Source organism: Phoenix dactylifera, unplaced genomic scaffold (assembly GCF_009389715.1).
Source record: "Phoenix dactylifera cultivar Barhee BC4 unplaced genomic scaffold, palm_55x_up_171113_PBpolish2nd_filt_p 000618F, whole genome shotgun sequence".
Lineage (NCBI taxonomy): Eukaryota > Viridiplantae > Streptophyta > Magnoliopsida > Arecales > Arecaceae > Phoenix > Phoenix dactylifera.
Genome location: NW_024068013.1, coordinates 228,989 through 243,971, shown reverse-complemented (window position 1 = coordinate 243,971; position 14,983 = coordinate 228,989). Strand labels below are relative to the sequence as shown.

Here is a 14,983-nt window from a genome sequence, read left to right as displayed (position 1 = left end):
GATTTTTGCTATGCTGTCTTGTATTGATTAATTTGTCAATGCAACTAAATCTCTATGACGAAACTGATAATAGTGATATTAGCATCTAACACATCAGATCTTTTGATATTATAGCTACCTCAGGATGAGGTCATCTGTTTTCTATTTTTGTTGTTCTTTTCCAGTTTGATGGTTTACTTGTGGCAGGTAATTATACAGTTCTTTCACAGCGCAACTTGAACGCTAGAAAGTAAGCTCCAGCTTGAAGAAATTGTTCCGAAGGGGGAATCTAGCTGTTGGTAATTTTATTTGTGCACACGTTTGTAACTAGAGTCGCTTTCATGCATGGATATTGACGTTGTGCATGTTTGTTGTGGTTGCAAGTCTAGAAGACGATTTCATTTCCTTTCTAAATAAGTTAATTTTTTGTTATACCCTGAACAAGTTCACCGTTTTCCTCTTGATCCAGCTTAAACTGAACTGCAACCTGCTCTGTTACGTACTCCACTGTGCCTCATTGCTTCTCTTAATGCTGTGACATCCTCCCACCTCTCTGCCGATGCATACACGTTTGATAGTGCTAAGAAGTCTTCACAGGTTCTAGGTGTCGTTGTCGCTGCCCGTTCGATCTGCAGCAGAATCTTCCCGACCTCCTCGCCGAGCTCGACGTGTCCGTGGGTCACGCAAGCCCCTAGAAGTGCTCTCCATACAACTGCGTCTGGCTCCACTGGCATTCTCTTTACAAAGCCGTGAGCTTCTTCCACCATCCCCGCCCGCCCGAGGAGGTCCACCATGCAACCATAATGCTGCATTCTAGGCTCGACGCCGAACCTGTCCATGGCGTCGAACAGGTGGAGGCCCTCGTCCACCAGCCCAGCGTGACAGCAAGCAGAGAGTAAGCAAGTGAATGTGATAGCATTGGGTGCTACGCCGTCCTTTTCCATCACTTCCAGCAACTCCATAGCTGCCTTGCCTTTGCCATGGAATGCGAGGCCAGTCATCATCGCACTCCATGTCAAAACGTTTCTTTTGCTCATTCTTTCAAACACTCTTGAAGCACTGCTCAGGCATCCGCATTTGGAGTACATGTCGATCAACCCGGTGCCGATAAATAAGCAATCTTGGTGAAATGGAACAGTTTTGTATACGTAAGCATGTGCAGCGCTCGCCATCGCCAAATCTCCGAGCTGAGAGCAAGCAGAGAGAAGGGACACAGCAGTCCTGTCTGTGGGCTTCATGCCTTCTTCCAACATAGTTTTCAACAAAGCCAGCGCTTCCTTGGCCAAACCGTTGACGCAGTAACCGGTCATCAAGGCATTCCAGGTCACGCGACTTCTGGTAGTCATTTCGTCGAACAGGTGACGGGCGGAATCGATATCCTTGCAGCTCGCGTAGAAGTAGATGGCCGTCGTCTGGACCGCCACGGGCGACGCGACCACGGCCTTCAGAATCTGGGCGTGCACCTGCCTTCCTACTGTCAGAGCACTCAATCGAGCGCACGCTCTAAGGACGTAGGTATAGGTGAAGCTATCCGGCATTATTACTCGCTTCCTCGTTATTTCCTGGGCGTAAAGAAGAAGAGACTCTTGCGGTGGGCAGCAACGGATCATCACGTTCCACACGAACGCCCTGCCCTCGGGCTCCACGTCCGCGTGCCGGAAGACGAGACGGGCGTCGTCGGCGCCGCCCAGGACGGCAAAGTAGCGCTCGATAAGCTTCCCCACGGCAAGAGGCTGGCAAAGGAGAGAGTTCGCGATCATCTGCGCGTGGATCTGCTTCACCTGCTTCCTGCACAACGAAAGTTCCAAGAGAGCTAAGCATCTTGCTCGCGGGAGTGCGATCATAGATGGCGCGGCGTTGGAGCCGAGCGGAGGAGGAGCGCGTGGTCGGGCTGGTGCGGCGGTGCGCAGGTGTCCGCCAGCTGAAGCAGGTTCACGCCCACGTCGTGGCCAGCGGCCAGTCCCAGAATGACTTCGTCGCCACGAAGCTCGTCCGGACGTTAGCCGAGCTCGGCTTTTTGGATCACGCCCGAGACATCGCCGACGCCGTCCGCAACCCCAACGTCTTCGTCTGGACCGCCTTAATCCGAGGCTATTCGCTGTCAAATAGCAGTAGCTCTTGGAAAGAGGCTCTATTATTGTATACCCAAATGAGCCGAAGGCCAGGGATAAAGCCTCTCACATTCACCTTGTCGTCCCTATTAAAAGCTTGTCTTCAATTATCGGCTTTGCATGAAGGAGGACAGATTCACGCTCATGCATTCAAGCATGGATTTCAGCTCGATGCTCGTGTTCAGACTACTCTTATCGATTTCTACGGAAGGTGCAAGTGCTTGGTGGAAGCACGTAAGGTGTTTGATAACATTCTTAGATATGGACTGAAGGATGTCCAAGCTTGGAATACGATGATCGCCGTGTATGCCCAGGCCGGGGATATGGGGGCTGCCCGTTGCTTATTCGAGAGTATGCCCGAGAAGAACACTTTCACATGGGTTGAGATGATTGGTGGCTACGCTGCGTTGGGTCAGATGGATTTTGCCCTCGAGATCTTTGAGTCGGCATTAGCTAATGGAGAGAAGAGCCCAGTGGCGAGCACTGCCATGATCACTGGCTATGGCAAGTGTGGGGATATATCGGCTGCTCGGTCGATGTTTGATGAGATGACCAAGCGCGATGTTGCTACATGGAATGCGATGATCTCGGCTTATTCGCATGCCGAACTCAATGATGAAGCCCTGAATCTCTTCAAGCTCATGCTGAGCACCACTGGCCAATGCAAGGTGGAGCCCAACCATGCCACCATTGCAACCATTGTCTCTGTGTGTGCCCAGTCAGGGTCTCGAAGTTTGGCGAATTGGATCCAAAACTACATCGACCATCGCCATGCCGAGCTATTGAACAGCCACACAGTGGCTGCGCTCATCGATCTGCATTCCAAATGCGGAGATTTGGACAGGGCATATGATTTGTTTCGAGGGTGGAAGCGGAAGGACCTGATATGCTATAGCTCTATGATTGCTGGATTTGGCATTCATGGGCGCGGCAAGGATGCTATTGGAGTGTTTGATGAATTAAAAGAAGCCGGTTTGAAGCCTGATGCCATCTGTTTTGTTTCGGTTTTAAATGCTTGCAGTCATGCTGGCATGGTGGACGAGGGGAGGGGATACTTTCAAATGATGAAGGATGAGTACTGCATTGCTCCGACCGTCGAACATTACATGTGTGTCGTCGACTTGCTCGGCCGGGCTGGATGGGTCGATGAAGCTTATAGGTTGATCACTGATGACATGCCTCCAGGTGTTCGAAGGAACGCTGGTGTCTGGGGAGCACTTTTGAGTGCATGCCGGAGTTATTCGAATGTGGAGATTGGGGAGGAGGCAGTGAGGCATTTGATGGAGTTGGAGCCAGAAAATGCCGGAAACTATGTGCTGTTGTCGAACATATATGCGAAGGCTCGGAGGTGGGAGGGAGTGGCAAGGGTGCGGGCACTGATGAGGAGCCGAGGGATGAAGAAGCCCCCAGGGTGCAGTTGGGTGGAGGTGGAAGGGAATGTGAGGAAGTTCTTGACAGGGGAAGTCTATGATGCTGGATTGGAGATGGTGTTGGAGTTGCTGTGGTGGCAGCTCAAGGACCAGGCCTACCTCACTGGAATTGGGGCGTTTAATGAGAGCTCTAGGAAATAGAGAAGGGAATTTAATACGCTGTGCTTTGGATGGGGTTAGTCCCTGTTGTTGGTGCTTCGTCTGTTTGGACGTAGCCCTTTTTTTTTTTTTTTTTTTTTTTTTTTTTTTTTTTTTGCGGTGGATAATTCATATACTTCTAGTATAGATATATGCAAAAAAGCTATAAAATAGCAAGTCTTGGAGTGCTCTAGGCAACTCCCTTTTTCCAACCCACAGGCTCCTCTCTCGAGTGATCGGCCACAAACAAGACCACCTAATCCGTGGCTCCATTAATCTCTTTATAAACATGCTCGGCCTGAAAGGCAACGTCACCATTAACCATGGTCCAAATATCCCGGAGCAATGGGTGACACCCACCCATGCAACAGTGCCTCCTAGATCCAGCCGATCACCATGGCCGAATCTCTCTCGAGCAAGACTACTCTGGCCCATATAACACGTCGGGCATGACCCAGACCAGCTTACGCCACTCTCAGCTCTGCCCTTAGAATAAAAGTGTCGAAGATCTGGCACCCACCAGTAACAATTATCCTAGAGTCCGGACCTCTGATGGCGAAACTTACATCACTCGCCATGCCACCATCTAACACGCATCTATTGAAATTGATCTTGAGAAAACTCATGGGCGAGGGCTCCTAGGTGAAGAACATCGTCTGTGGTGCTACAAGAGAAGATGTAGAGCCTCAGATGCCTCGGGCTATTTAAGGCTCATCCAATGGACCTACATGGGTGATCTTCTCCACCTATACGTGGGCCCACTGCACGACGAACCTAGGTGTAGGGTTTTTCTTTCTAAATGTCCAGAAATTCATGATCAGCTAGATATGGTAAGCAGTATAAGTCACTACTATAGCCACGTACCGAGTCTGAGGGGTGGTGGCTCACCATCTACGCGCCTGCATTAAGGGGCCCGAATGGCATCGAGCATTCAGCAGGATATCGACGAGCCTCTAGATCCTCTTAGCTAGCTCGCACTGAAATAGAGCGTGGTCCACGGTCTCATCCAACCAGCACCTAGGGCACTGAGGTTGAATGCCTAGTCCCCGCCCTCATAGCACCAATCTCGTCGGCAGCCAGCTCCAAGCCACCTTTCAGAGGAACAGTTTCTTATGTCATATCATCTATTTTTCATTAACTTGATTTTCATGTTTCATAGCAATATTTTTCCATCTTTGAACTAACCAAAATCATGACCCAGTCCATAACTGACGAAATTTCATGCATAAGCTCGTAGATCCTATCCCACGCATAAGCCCGTGGAGGCTATTCCACATGTAAACCCGTAAAGGCTATCCCACACATAAGTTTGTGGAGGCTAGCCCACATGTAAACCATTGAAAGCTATCGTACATGTAAGCCCATGGACACTATTACATGCATAAGCTCGTGGAAGCTATTCCATGATGAGAATAGTCCAAACCATATTTTATCTGTCTGATTTACATGTTACTCTTGTCATATAAATTATTCAAAATGGTATAAATTATTATGATAAATTCAAATATAGTCACGTATGAAATCTCTATAAATATGGATAATTAACTAGTGATTTTGGTTCTGTTAATTAAATTGGATGGTGATACCTATTATGATTGGATCAGGCATATAAAATCATAAATATTGCATATTGGATGGTACACTTCAAAGCAGTTTCATAAAAAAAAATGCTTAAATTATAATTATATATATATATATGCACGTATGTATGTATGTATGTATGTATGTATGTATGTATGTATGTATCATCTAAATCTTAGCGCAACTATGTATAAGTTCGGACTTGATTGTATAATGATCCCCACCATGGGGGTGATCATGGTGATACCCTGCCATAGAGATATAGTGTTGCGACCCTGGCATGGGAGTGATCGTGGTGATCCCTATCATGGGGGTCTTCGTGGTGACCCCACCACAAGGGTTATCATGGTGATACCTTAGCCATAGGGGTATACATGCGCTGCAATTAGGGTTGTAGAGCTAAAAGGACTGGGTACCTGAATTCTAGTATATAAATATGAGTACGTTATGATAATGGCCCATATTGGACTCTAATATGATGTATTGATTCTTTTTGTTGATATTATTGAAAAGATAATATGCAATTTTAGAACATGGAAATTGTTGATAATAAATGCTATGTCATATGATTTAAAGGAATCGCATTATTAATATGGCTTGAATTTGTTTTATAAAGTATACATGTTACTTACTAACTTGTGAATCTCATAATCTTCATCTATTTTTTCAGATCCAGGTTCCAGACTCTAGACTAGTATCGACATTTAGAAAAATATTAGAGGCAATGCAGTTCTTGTAGATAGTATAATTGGTTTGATTAGTGTGTGTATATTATAATGTTTTCCGAATGATGTATAAATAACTTAAACACTAAAAGTTTAGGGTTGTAAAATTTAGAAGAATCTCTGTGGTATGACTTGTGTGGCGTGTATAATATATGCAATATTTTGGGTTAATAGTTTATTTATTCTAATATTCACTATCTCCTATGTATGAATTGTATAGTTCACAGGTTATATTGAATTCATTGGCAAGTTGAACATCTTGCATGCTTATAGGGCCAGCTCTGTGAGTATGCGGCGGCTGTCATACCTCGAATTGTGATTCTAGGGTCGGGGGCGTGTTAGATACTCCAACAAATTATCTTATCTTTTACGAAAATGAGAGGTGCCACTAACGAGAATATTGGTATTCCTCACCTGATGAAGACAAGTGCCAAAACTTGTGGGCAACTTCTAGTGCTCGACTTTTTGTTTTCAGAGAAAGAAAATAATGTTGTTTGACATATTTTTCATCAAGTCAACGTGAAGGGAACAAGCCACTTGGGCTCCACTAGACACTAGCTTTAGCTCATGAACCAATTCTCCCTGGGGATGATGCGGCCAGGAACACCCAAATCGAAGATATTGGTTAGCTCTGGCCCCACCTCAGTGTCTACAAAATCTTGTCATACTTTGGAACAATTCATTGTCGAAAAATTCAGGGCTATAGCTAAATGCTAATTGACCTTGCGCTCACTTTTCTAGATTATGGATAAGATCTCATTAACAAGATCAACTAGGAATATAGTCTCTAGTGAACGTGCATTAGAAGTGTATCTTGTCTTCCCATGAACAAGAATGGACACCTAGTGACTCGATATCCAAGTTTCTGCCGACCCCAGTTAAGAACTGATTCTATCGAAGTTACTAGTACTACAACAATCACCTAGAACATCCTTCACCATATATGATCAAAGTCCATCTATATCATGGAAGTTCAAAAACAAGTGGCCCTAAACAGGTAAGATAAAGAATAATATAGAAATGGCTGAGATTAGAGGGAACAATCCATGGCCTTGGCGCACAGCACTTCAACTCCTTTATCCTACTATAAATATATGGATGTGCTCCGTTTAGCTTGGCAACTAAGAGTAGTTGTCGAGTCCTTCAATCTTACCAAGCTAAATGAGGAGCAGAGTTATGCAGTATCTTTTCAACTGGAGAGGATTATCAGAAACAGATTGTTAATTAGTCGGCGATGAAATCCGAGGTGCTTGCTCTTCTTCTCCCTCAAAGGCCTCCGAGGACTTTGGCGGAGATAAAGAGGATGCCCCTCGTTAGCATGGAAACCTGCAGGTAGTGTTCCACTCTGAGAGTGTTTTTTTTTTCCACCTTGAAAGAGGGTGGCCCTTCTTCTGAGAGCTTAACTCGGCATTGTGGCCATTCAATTAAATTACATGCTTTAAAATAGTTTATATAATGCCCTCGTGATTCAGGATGAAAAGAATCAACTAACGAATAACCTGGCTTCCTCTAGTGGAAACAAAATGGTAAACTTGATCGGCTGCAGGGCTTCAAAGAATTTAAGTCTAATAAAGAAGCCATTGCGAAGAGATTCATGCGACTCCTCCTTCATTAGACTACCATCTAGGGTTTGGTTATAGTAACTTTTTGTTATTTTTTATTGAAATTAATAATTGAATCCTAGTCTAAGTGATAGTATGTATGAAATTAAACATGCAATCAATTGGTAGATTGATGGTTGCCATTTATTTTTCTATATTTTACTCCTACGGTTAGGCTAGAAAATAGTCCAAGCAATTCATGAGCTAGCACGAGTTCAGCTCGAATTAGCACAAAATAATAATTAAAATAATTTATATACTATATATTATTTTATTTATTATTATATTATATAAAATAGTAATATAATAATTTTATAATTATTTAGTACAGATTAATATAAATTATATAGATGGAATTATTGTAACTATAAAATTAAATTAAATTAGATTGATTACTACAAACTAATCTCAATTTTTCATAAAAAATCATAAACAAACTGATTGTGAATAGCTCATGCTCCACTTGAAATTAGGTTAGCTAGCTTGAGCTTGGCTCATGTTTGGCTTGTTTATACTCTTACGGGAAATGACAACCGTTTCTCATTCTTCTCTACCCTATTCCTCAACCTTGGTCATGCACCTTCACCTTGCCTCTGACACCATCCCAATCACCTCTTTCATTACCTCTTCTCTATATGGAGTCAGGAACTGGGGATGAGTAAAAAGTTCTTCACTGTCTCATACAAGATAGCCCTTCTACTTTATTTTAATTATGTTAATTACTGTAGTTGTTAATTACTGATTTAGTCCGGCTACTAGTATTTGAACTATGATCCATCTTGGCCACCATATTGCAATTACACAAAGATTAGTATTAGTTAGAAAATGAATTATGCACAAAAATTAGAGCATCGTAGCAACTGCCTACTATTTTACCTTTTCCATAAAGTCCACTTCTCCTATTCTCCTATATGGAGAAATTCACCTATATTTTATACCGTACTTCTTATTGTCTATGAATATTTTTAAATTTTGTTTGGTAGCTCGGGACGGAGTTTATTAAGAAAAAGAAACCAAGTTTTAAATAGTTAATCATTGTCACCGGAGAGGTTAGCATAGGATAGTTTAAGTACCTAGGGCACAAGGAAAGTTCCTCCTTACCTAGCATTGCACAGGCCATGTTTAATTGACAAGAAGTGAAATTAGGAATGGTTTTTCGATCCACTCCTAGGAAATTCATTTGGCATGACAAATTTTGTTTTTTGATTTGGATAAGTCCAGATAGAATGTTATTTAATTAAGGGTTATTATTAATATTAATGTTAACATGCTCCTATTTTTGCAGGTGTACCATCCAAAATATGTTATTAGTATTGCCATAATATATTACTTTTTACATGGTATTATGGTAATGTTATCAAAATAATGTAGTATATAAATATACAAGATATTTAATATTAAACCCTGCACAGAAAAATCTCATATTAGCAATGTTCGATCAATATTATTGACATGTATGATTATTTCTATCACTGGAACAGTATCATGTATTGACTGGTTTGAAGTTCTCCATCTTTGAGAGCTAGCGGTATATTCTTATATTTTCATAGAACAGGATAATGGCTGCATGAAGTTGGAAAAGAGATAGCAATATCTACAACAAAGAAAAAAAAAAGAGAAAAAGAAAAAGAGCTATCCATGAGATTTGATGGAAAACTATTTCATGGACAGGGCTCCCTGGACCAATAATCGCATACCTTAGTAACCTTGGTAATTTATGCATATCAGCTTTCCATTCAAGGCATCATGCATGGAGTCCTCGCCAAGCACCTCTTATTAAACTAAATAATGCCAAATCAGCGTGATGGGTAGCTTAGTCTAAGCAAAACAGATAATTACGCAGATAATATCCATAAAGGAATTGAGCCAAATGCCTAGAAGCATTTAATAATCGGGGAACAAGACATTGTGCAATGCACCCTTAAAGGCCATTAGCCAAGGGCTCGTTTGATTCGCGAAAAGCATTTTTTCTCTTAGGAATATGATTCTTGGGAAGAAAATTCCTAGGAAGATAATGCCTAGGAATGTACTTTTGACATATTTGGTTAAACATGGGAAAGTGACAGATTTTCAGAGTACTTATGTTTGGTTGATCATCCACTTTCCTGGAAATATTATGTGTAATTTCTATTATACCTTTAATAAAAATTAGGTCTTTAATGCCTCTTTAATGCTGAAGGGTCTTTTTGGAAAAAAAATAAAGATGAAGTGATTCCCGCCTCATGGGAAAGTAACTTTCTCATGTTTCTCATGTAAAAGACTTTCTCATGAAATGTGGGAATTATATTCCCATGGGAATATAACTTTTCCATCTCTCTCATTTGAAAACTTCAACTAAATAAGAGGCATCTCATTACTTTCCCGTTGACCACACTTCCCCCCTTTCTTTTCCCGCGAACCAAACGAGTCCCAAAAGTCTTTATACCATCATCAATTCCCTTCACATATCTTCTACTAAATGCCCCCTATTATATCCTTGTCTCTATTGCATCAACTATGCATGAGGTCAACTTAATGAATACTATAAAACCAATCAATGGTAAGCAGCAAAAACCACCATTCATTTGCACAGCTTGTCTCTTTGCTTCGCCCTGGTTTTTGGCCATCCTATCCATGCACGGTTATCTCTTCAGAATTCTCTAATAATGTTGAAAATCTTCGGATGTAAGTATAATCGAAATTATAGGGAAGAATATATTCGTAGATAATTTTTCTAGATAAATTACCACATATCCTATCGGTTGTAACTTGGGGTGCATGCACTCCATTTTATTCTACTTATTTTGCTCTTCCTTATTCTGAAATTAACTGGCATTCGTATATAGGATTATAATCATTAACTATCTCTAACCACACAGACAGCAAGATTATCCTGGTTACTTTAATTAACAATTGGAATATCGTCAGATCTGTAGAAGTTCTAATCCAAAATGCTAAGCAATATATAGGAAGCCAAATCATCACCTCCCATGCCTATGGCTAATCATAAAGTGGTTGCATTGACAACGGTAAAGTCCACGCCAATATGCACCGCAGCATCCAATTCTCAAGTATTATTAGAAGGATATGCACATTTTCATGGGCTTTCAAATCAGGTACTAGTCAACTAATATTCTTGCACTTATTCTTACAACAAGTTAATATCAACATTCAGGTAGATTGTAACAAGGAGGGGTGCAATCGAGCCGAGGCGAGTCGAGTAGCTAGAGGCTTGAGTTCGACTTAATTCGAATTACTCAGGCTCGAAACTTGACTCAAGATTGATTGAATCTTAATATCTAAGTTCGAACTCAACTTGATATTAAAAAAAAAATTTTTTTTGCATTGATATCCTTCTAAATATTTAGCGTGAATACCCTCTTAAAATTTATATTTGTATCTATACCATCATAAAACACTATTATTATATAAATGCCCTACCCTAATATAACGTTTGTTCTAACACCGTTAAAAAAATCATATTTATATTAATTAAAAATAAAATAAAATTTTGAAATTATGTTATTGTCCCGTCTTCTTTTCTTGCTATCGGGATCGCAATCGTGATCCTGTGGGTGATCTCCTTGGCAATCCCACGGGCGATTGCGATCGCGAGCTGTGATGAGAGCACAAAAGTGCGATCTAAGTACCAATTAACTTAGCCTAATGCTAGCAAAATAATGATAAATAATAGATGTTAACATTTGCATGATTAATATTTTATCCTTAGCACTTATTATAATTTTTAACATTATTTTATATAAATTCATCTAAAAAGGATGCATCCTTCCAACTGCAGAACAGAGTCTATGACTCTTCTTCCGCGCACCCAAGCGACTCCCCAAATTCCGTAATGCAACTAAAGCTTCCAGCCGTCCGTGAGCTAGGATCTGTGATCTGATCTCCCGCACCCAATCCTAGCATCCTGATTCCATCCGCACCAGTGATCAGCTCCCTTCCCGTCTTGACCGCGATCACCCCCCAGCGTCCGCCTCCTCCATTCACGCGTCCAGCTCTCAGCGTGATTCTCCCGTGTTCATTCCCAGCATCCGCACGTCGTCCGCGTCCGCGATCACCTCCGGCACTCGTCTCGTCCGTGTTCTCCTCCTTCTCAGCCTCACAACCCGATCAACGCTCCTCCACAGCAGCCACGATCACCTCCCAAGCATCCGCCTCCCTCACCGTTTCAAAGATTCCGAGTCCGTTCTTCAGCATGTGATCCCGCCTACAGCCGTCCGTGAGCAGCGTCCCAGGATCCCAGCGTTCGAAGATCCTGCCGCAGCTCTCATCCATTTCAATCTCCCAGCTATCTGCCTCCTCTTCTTCCACGAGCCTGCCTCACGTGCCGGACCAGCATCAGACCCCCTCAGCGCCGGATCCGCCCGCAATCTCCTCCACAGCGTCCGCCTGAGCCCAAGACCCCAGCATCCCGTGAAGCGTCGCACCCATCAGCGCCGGATCCGCTCCGTTGTCACCTCCTCTCCACGCGCGATCAGGGGAATCCTAGCTTGTCCATGGGCTCTGGGGCGATCTATATGAAAAGGGCCTTCTCGACTGGGAAAGGGAGCTCTGATTCGGAAAAACAGAGGGGCTGATTTGTGGGAAGAAGAAGAAGAAGAAAAAAAAGAAAAAGAAACAGGGTATGCCCTGTTTCGGAAAAGAAAAAGAAAAAAAAATAGGGGAGTTGATGTTTGTAATAGCTTGCTAACTCTTTTGGCAAAGGGTGATGGATGAATCCTTGCCATGTTGCTTTCATCAAGTATACTCTAAACTTTTATTCTAATTGTTTTATATCCATTGGTATGTTTTGAATTCTTGAATATTTATTTATTAGATGGATCTTTTATGGTTTATATATATATTGATGCATGGATTGTTTCGATGTTTGATTTGTCGTAGACGTAACCGGCACGATAAATACTCAGATGTTGAATTCATGTTTTCAGATTGTATACTCCATGATTAGAACTACTCTATCATATTAATCTTTAATCAAGAATCGCCGAGTTTATTTATTGAAAGTAATATTGTCAAGGAGGATTCCAGATCCCTAGTCTTCTCTATATTCTTGAACTTTGTTTAATTATCTATTAATCCTCTGCTTTTAATTTTTGAAAATCACCTAGAAATTACATCTAAAAATTACGCTAATAATCTATAGATCGTTCCCTGAGAAATCGACCTCGGACTCCTGAGTTATATTACTTGTGCGATTCTCCTGCACTTGGGAGAGCAATTTTATTTTTGCACCAAATTTTTGGCGCCGTTGCCGGAGAACGGCTGAGTTATTAGTATAATTTTAGATTTAATTTTTACCTTAGTAGTTAGTATTTTTCTTTTGAAAAAAAAATAAATTAAATCTTTACTACTATTTTTAATTCCCTGCACAGTTTGCATCAACCTCTGATATCATAGAAATTAGCCGTCTGATTGGACTCAAATTTGGTCAGCTAGTGAAAGACACATTTTTCAATAATTTTAACGGTCTGATTGACATTCTGAGACCTTTAAGACCATTAGATTAATACGAAACCTTGCTGCTTTCTGTTTTAAATTTTCTGCATTTAATTTTTTTTAGAATCAGAATTTTATTGTTATTATATCTCATTACCCCTTGTTGCTAATTGAAAATCAATAAAAAAAAATTGAGAAAAGATCAAGGGTGATTATTCAAAAATTTAAAAAAAAAAGAGGAAAAACTAAAATTTCAAATTTCAAATTTCAGAATTCAAATTTCAAACTTCAACTCATAAAATTTAAAAAAAAAATAATTTGCTTAATCACCTATTCAATGAAATTTAATGTCATGTCATAAAACATTAAAAAAAAAATCTCTTGATTGTTGCATATAGTATAAAGCATCAGCATAAAATATTCTAAGGGCTGAACCCATTTAAAAAGATAAGGTCGGGATTTCATCACTCGTCCTTAGCCCAAAAATCACCCCAGTGCATAAATATCCTAAGCTTAACTAAAATCAACTAGACATTGGCCCCTAAGGACATTCGAGCTCAATAGGACGAAGACCACCGAAAGTTGCACCAATTTTGCTCTGTGGCTTAGTTGATGTCTAGGCAAGCTTTGTCCCTATAAGGGAGACAATTCATCTGTTCGAGGCAAGTGGGTTTTAAGTGGGACCTTTGCGAACGCATCGTGACCTCTCCACTTACCTGGGAGCTTACCTGGTCAACTTGGTTCATTAGACCGGATTGGAGGCTTAGGTACCCTCTTCAAACCAGTTAGGAGCTGTCTTGAAATTTAAGAAAAACATTAGAAATTGAGGTGTAATGTTTTGTTGCATGTTTGATTGTGAATAGATTTTTATTTTAGGGTGTCGTTTTAGGGTATCTTTAGTTGGTACTTATATTTATTATTATTTTTTTTAAAAAAACAGAAAAAAAAGAGAGGGAAATATTTTGCATGCTAAAGTGGAATAGGGACGACACCGGTCGATTAAATCGTACAACTTTAGATCATCCATTAGGACATACCCCTGAAATTCCTTCGCAATATCTCACACCTTGTGAGATGGCTGATTTAAATGAAGATGCGGGGAGTCACCACAATCGAGAACGAGAACCCCATGTTATGACTCTAAGACAATACCTACAACCGGCTATGACTAGTCAGCCTTCATGCATAATTTTTTCTGATAATGTAGGACATTTTGACATCAAACCTGGGGTAATCCAATTGCTGCCCAAGTTTCATGGGTTAGAGTCCGAAAGTCCGTATCTTCATTTAAAGGATTTTGAAGAATTGAGCATTACATTTAGAGTGCCAAACGTCACCGAGGATGTCCTCAAGTTGACATTGTTTCCTTTCTCTCTAAAGGATAAGGCCAAAACATGGCTAAACTCTTTGCGACCTAGATCAATAAGAACTTGGCAAGATATGCAGAGAGAATTTTTAAAGAAGTTCTTCCCCACACAAAGGACCAACTTTTTGAAAAGACATATCAGCAATTTCCAACAAAAAGATAATGAAACATTTTATGAATGTTGGGAAAGATTTAAAGACCTTCTTCTCTCATGCCCTCATCACGGATTCGAAACTTGGAGAACCATTAGCCTCTTTTATGAAGGTTTATCTCCACAGTTGAAACAGTTTGTAGAGACCATGTGCAATGGTAGATTCTTAGAAAAACAACCTGATGAGGCATGGGAGTATTTGGATTCCCTTGCTGAGACTGCCCAACTTTGGGATAACGGGGATAGAAACAACAAGTCTTTGCCTAAGCCTACTAGCTCTGTACAGGGAGGCCTTTACAACCTCAGAACTGAGGATGATCTTCACGCTAAAATGGCAGCCCTCACTAAGAAGGTAGAAGAAATTGAGCTTAGGAAGGTTGAGCCTGTCAAGACTATAGAGCTTAGAAACGAGTGTTGTGGTATCTGCGATATATCGGGTCATACTACTACAGATTGTCCCACCATACC

The 14,983-nt window shown here is 41.2% G+C and overlaps 2 protein-coding genes and 1 non-coding gene across 3 annotated transcripts; 1 reads left to right on the top strand and 2 right to left on the bottom strand.

The window, feature by feature from the left end:
- Window positions 1–449: 449 nt before the first annotated feature.
- LOC103698539 (pentatricopeptide repeat-containing protein At3g18970-like) lies at window positions 450–1,739 on the bottom strand. Its single transcript, XM_008780571.2, has one exon. The coding sequence runs from the start codon at window positions 1,737–1,739 to the stop codon at window positions 450–452; it is 1,290 nt and encodes a 429-aa protein (XP_008778793.2).
- Window positions 1,740–1,825: 86 nt separating this feature from the next.
- LOC103698542 (putative pentatricopeptide repeat-containing protein At5g37570) lies at window positions 1,826–3,661 on the top strand. Its single transcript, XM_008780573.3, has one exon. It carries the CDS (start codon window positions 1,826–1,828, stop codon window positions 3,659–3,661), a length of 1,836 nt encoding a protein of 611 aa, XP_008778795.3.
- A 10,823-nt stretch (window positions 3,662–14,484) lies between these two features.
- On the bottom strand, window positions 14,485–14,593 carry LOC120106751. Its single transcript, XR_005508799.1, has one exon. It is a non-coding gene; the product is annotated as a small nucleolar RNA R71 (small nucleolar RNA).
- Window positions 14,594–14,983: the final 390 nt, after the last annotated feature.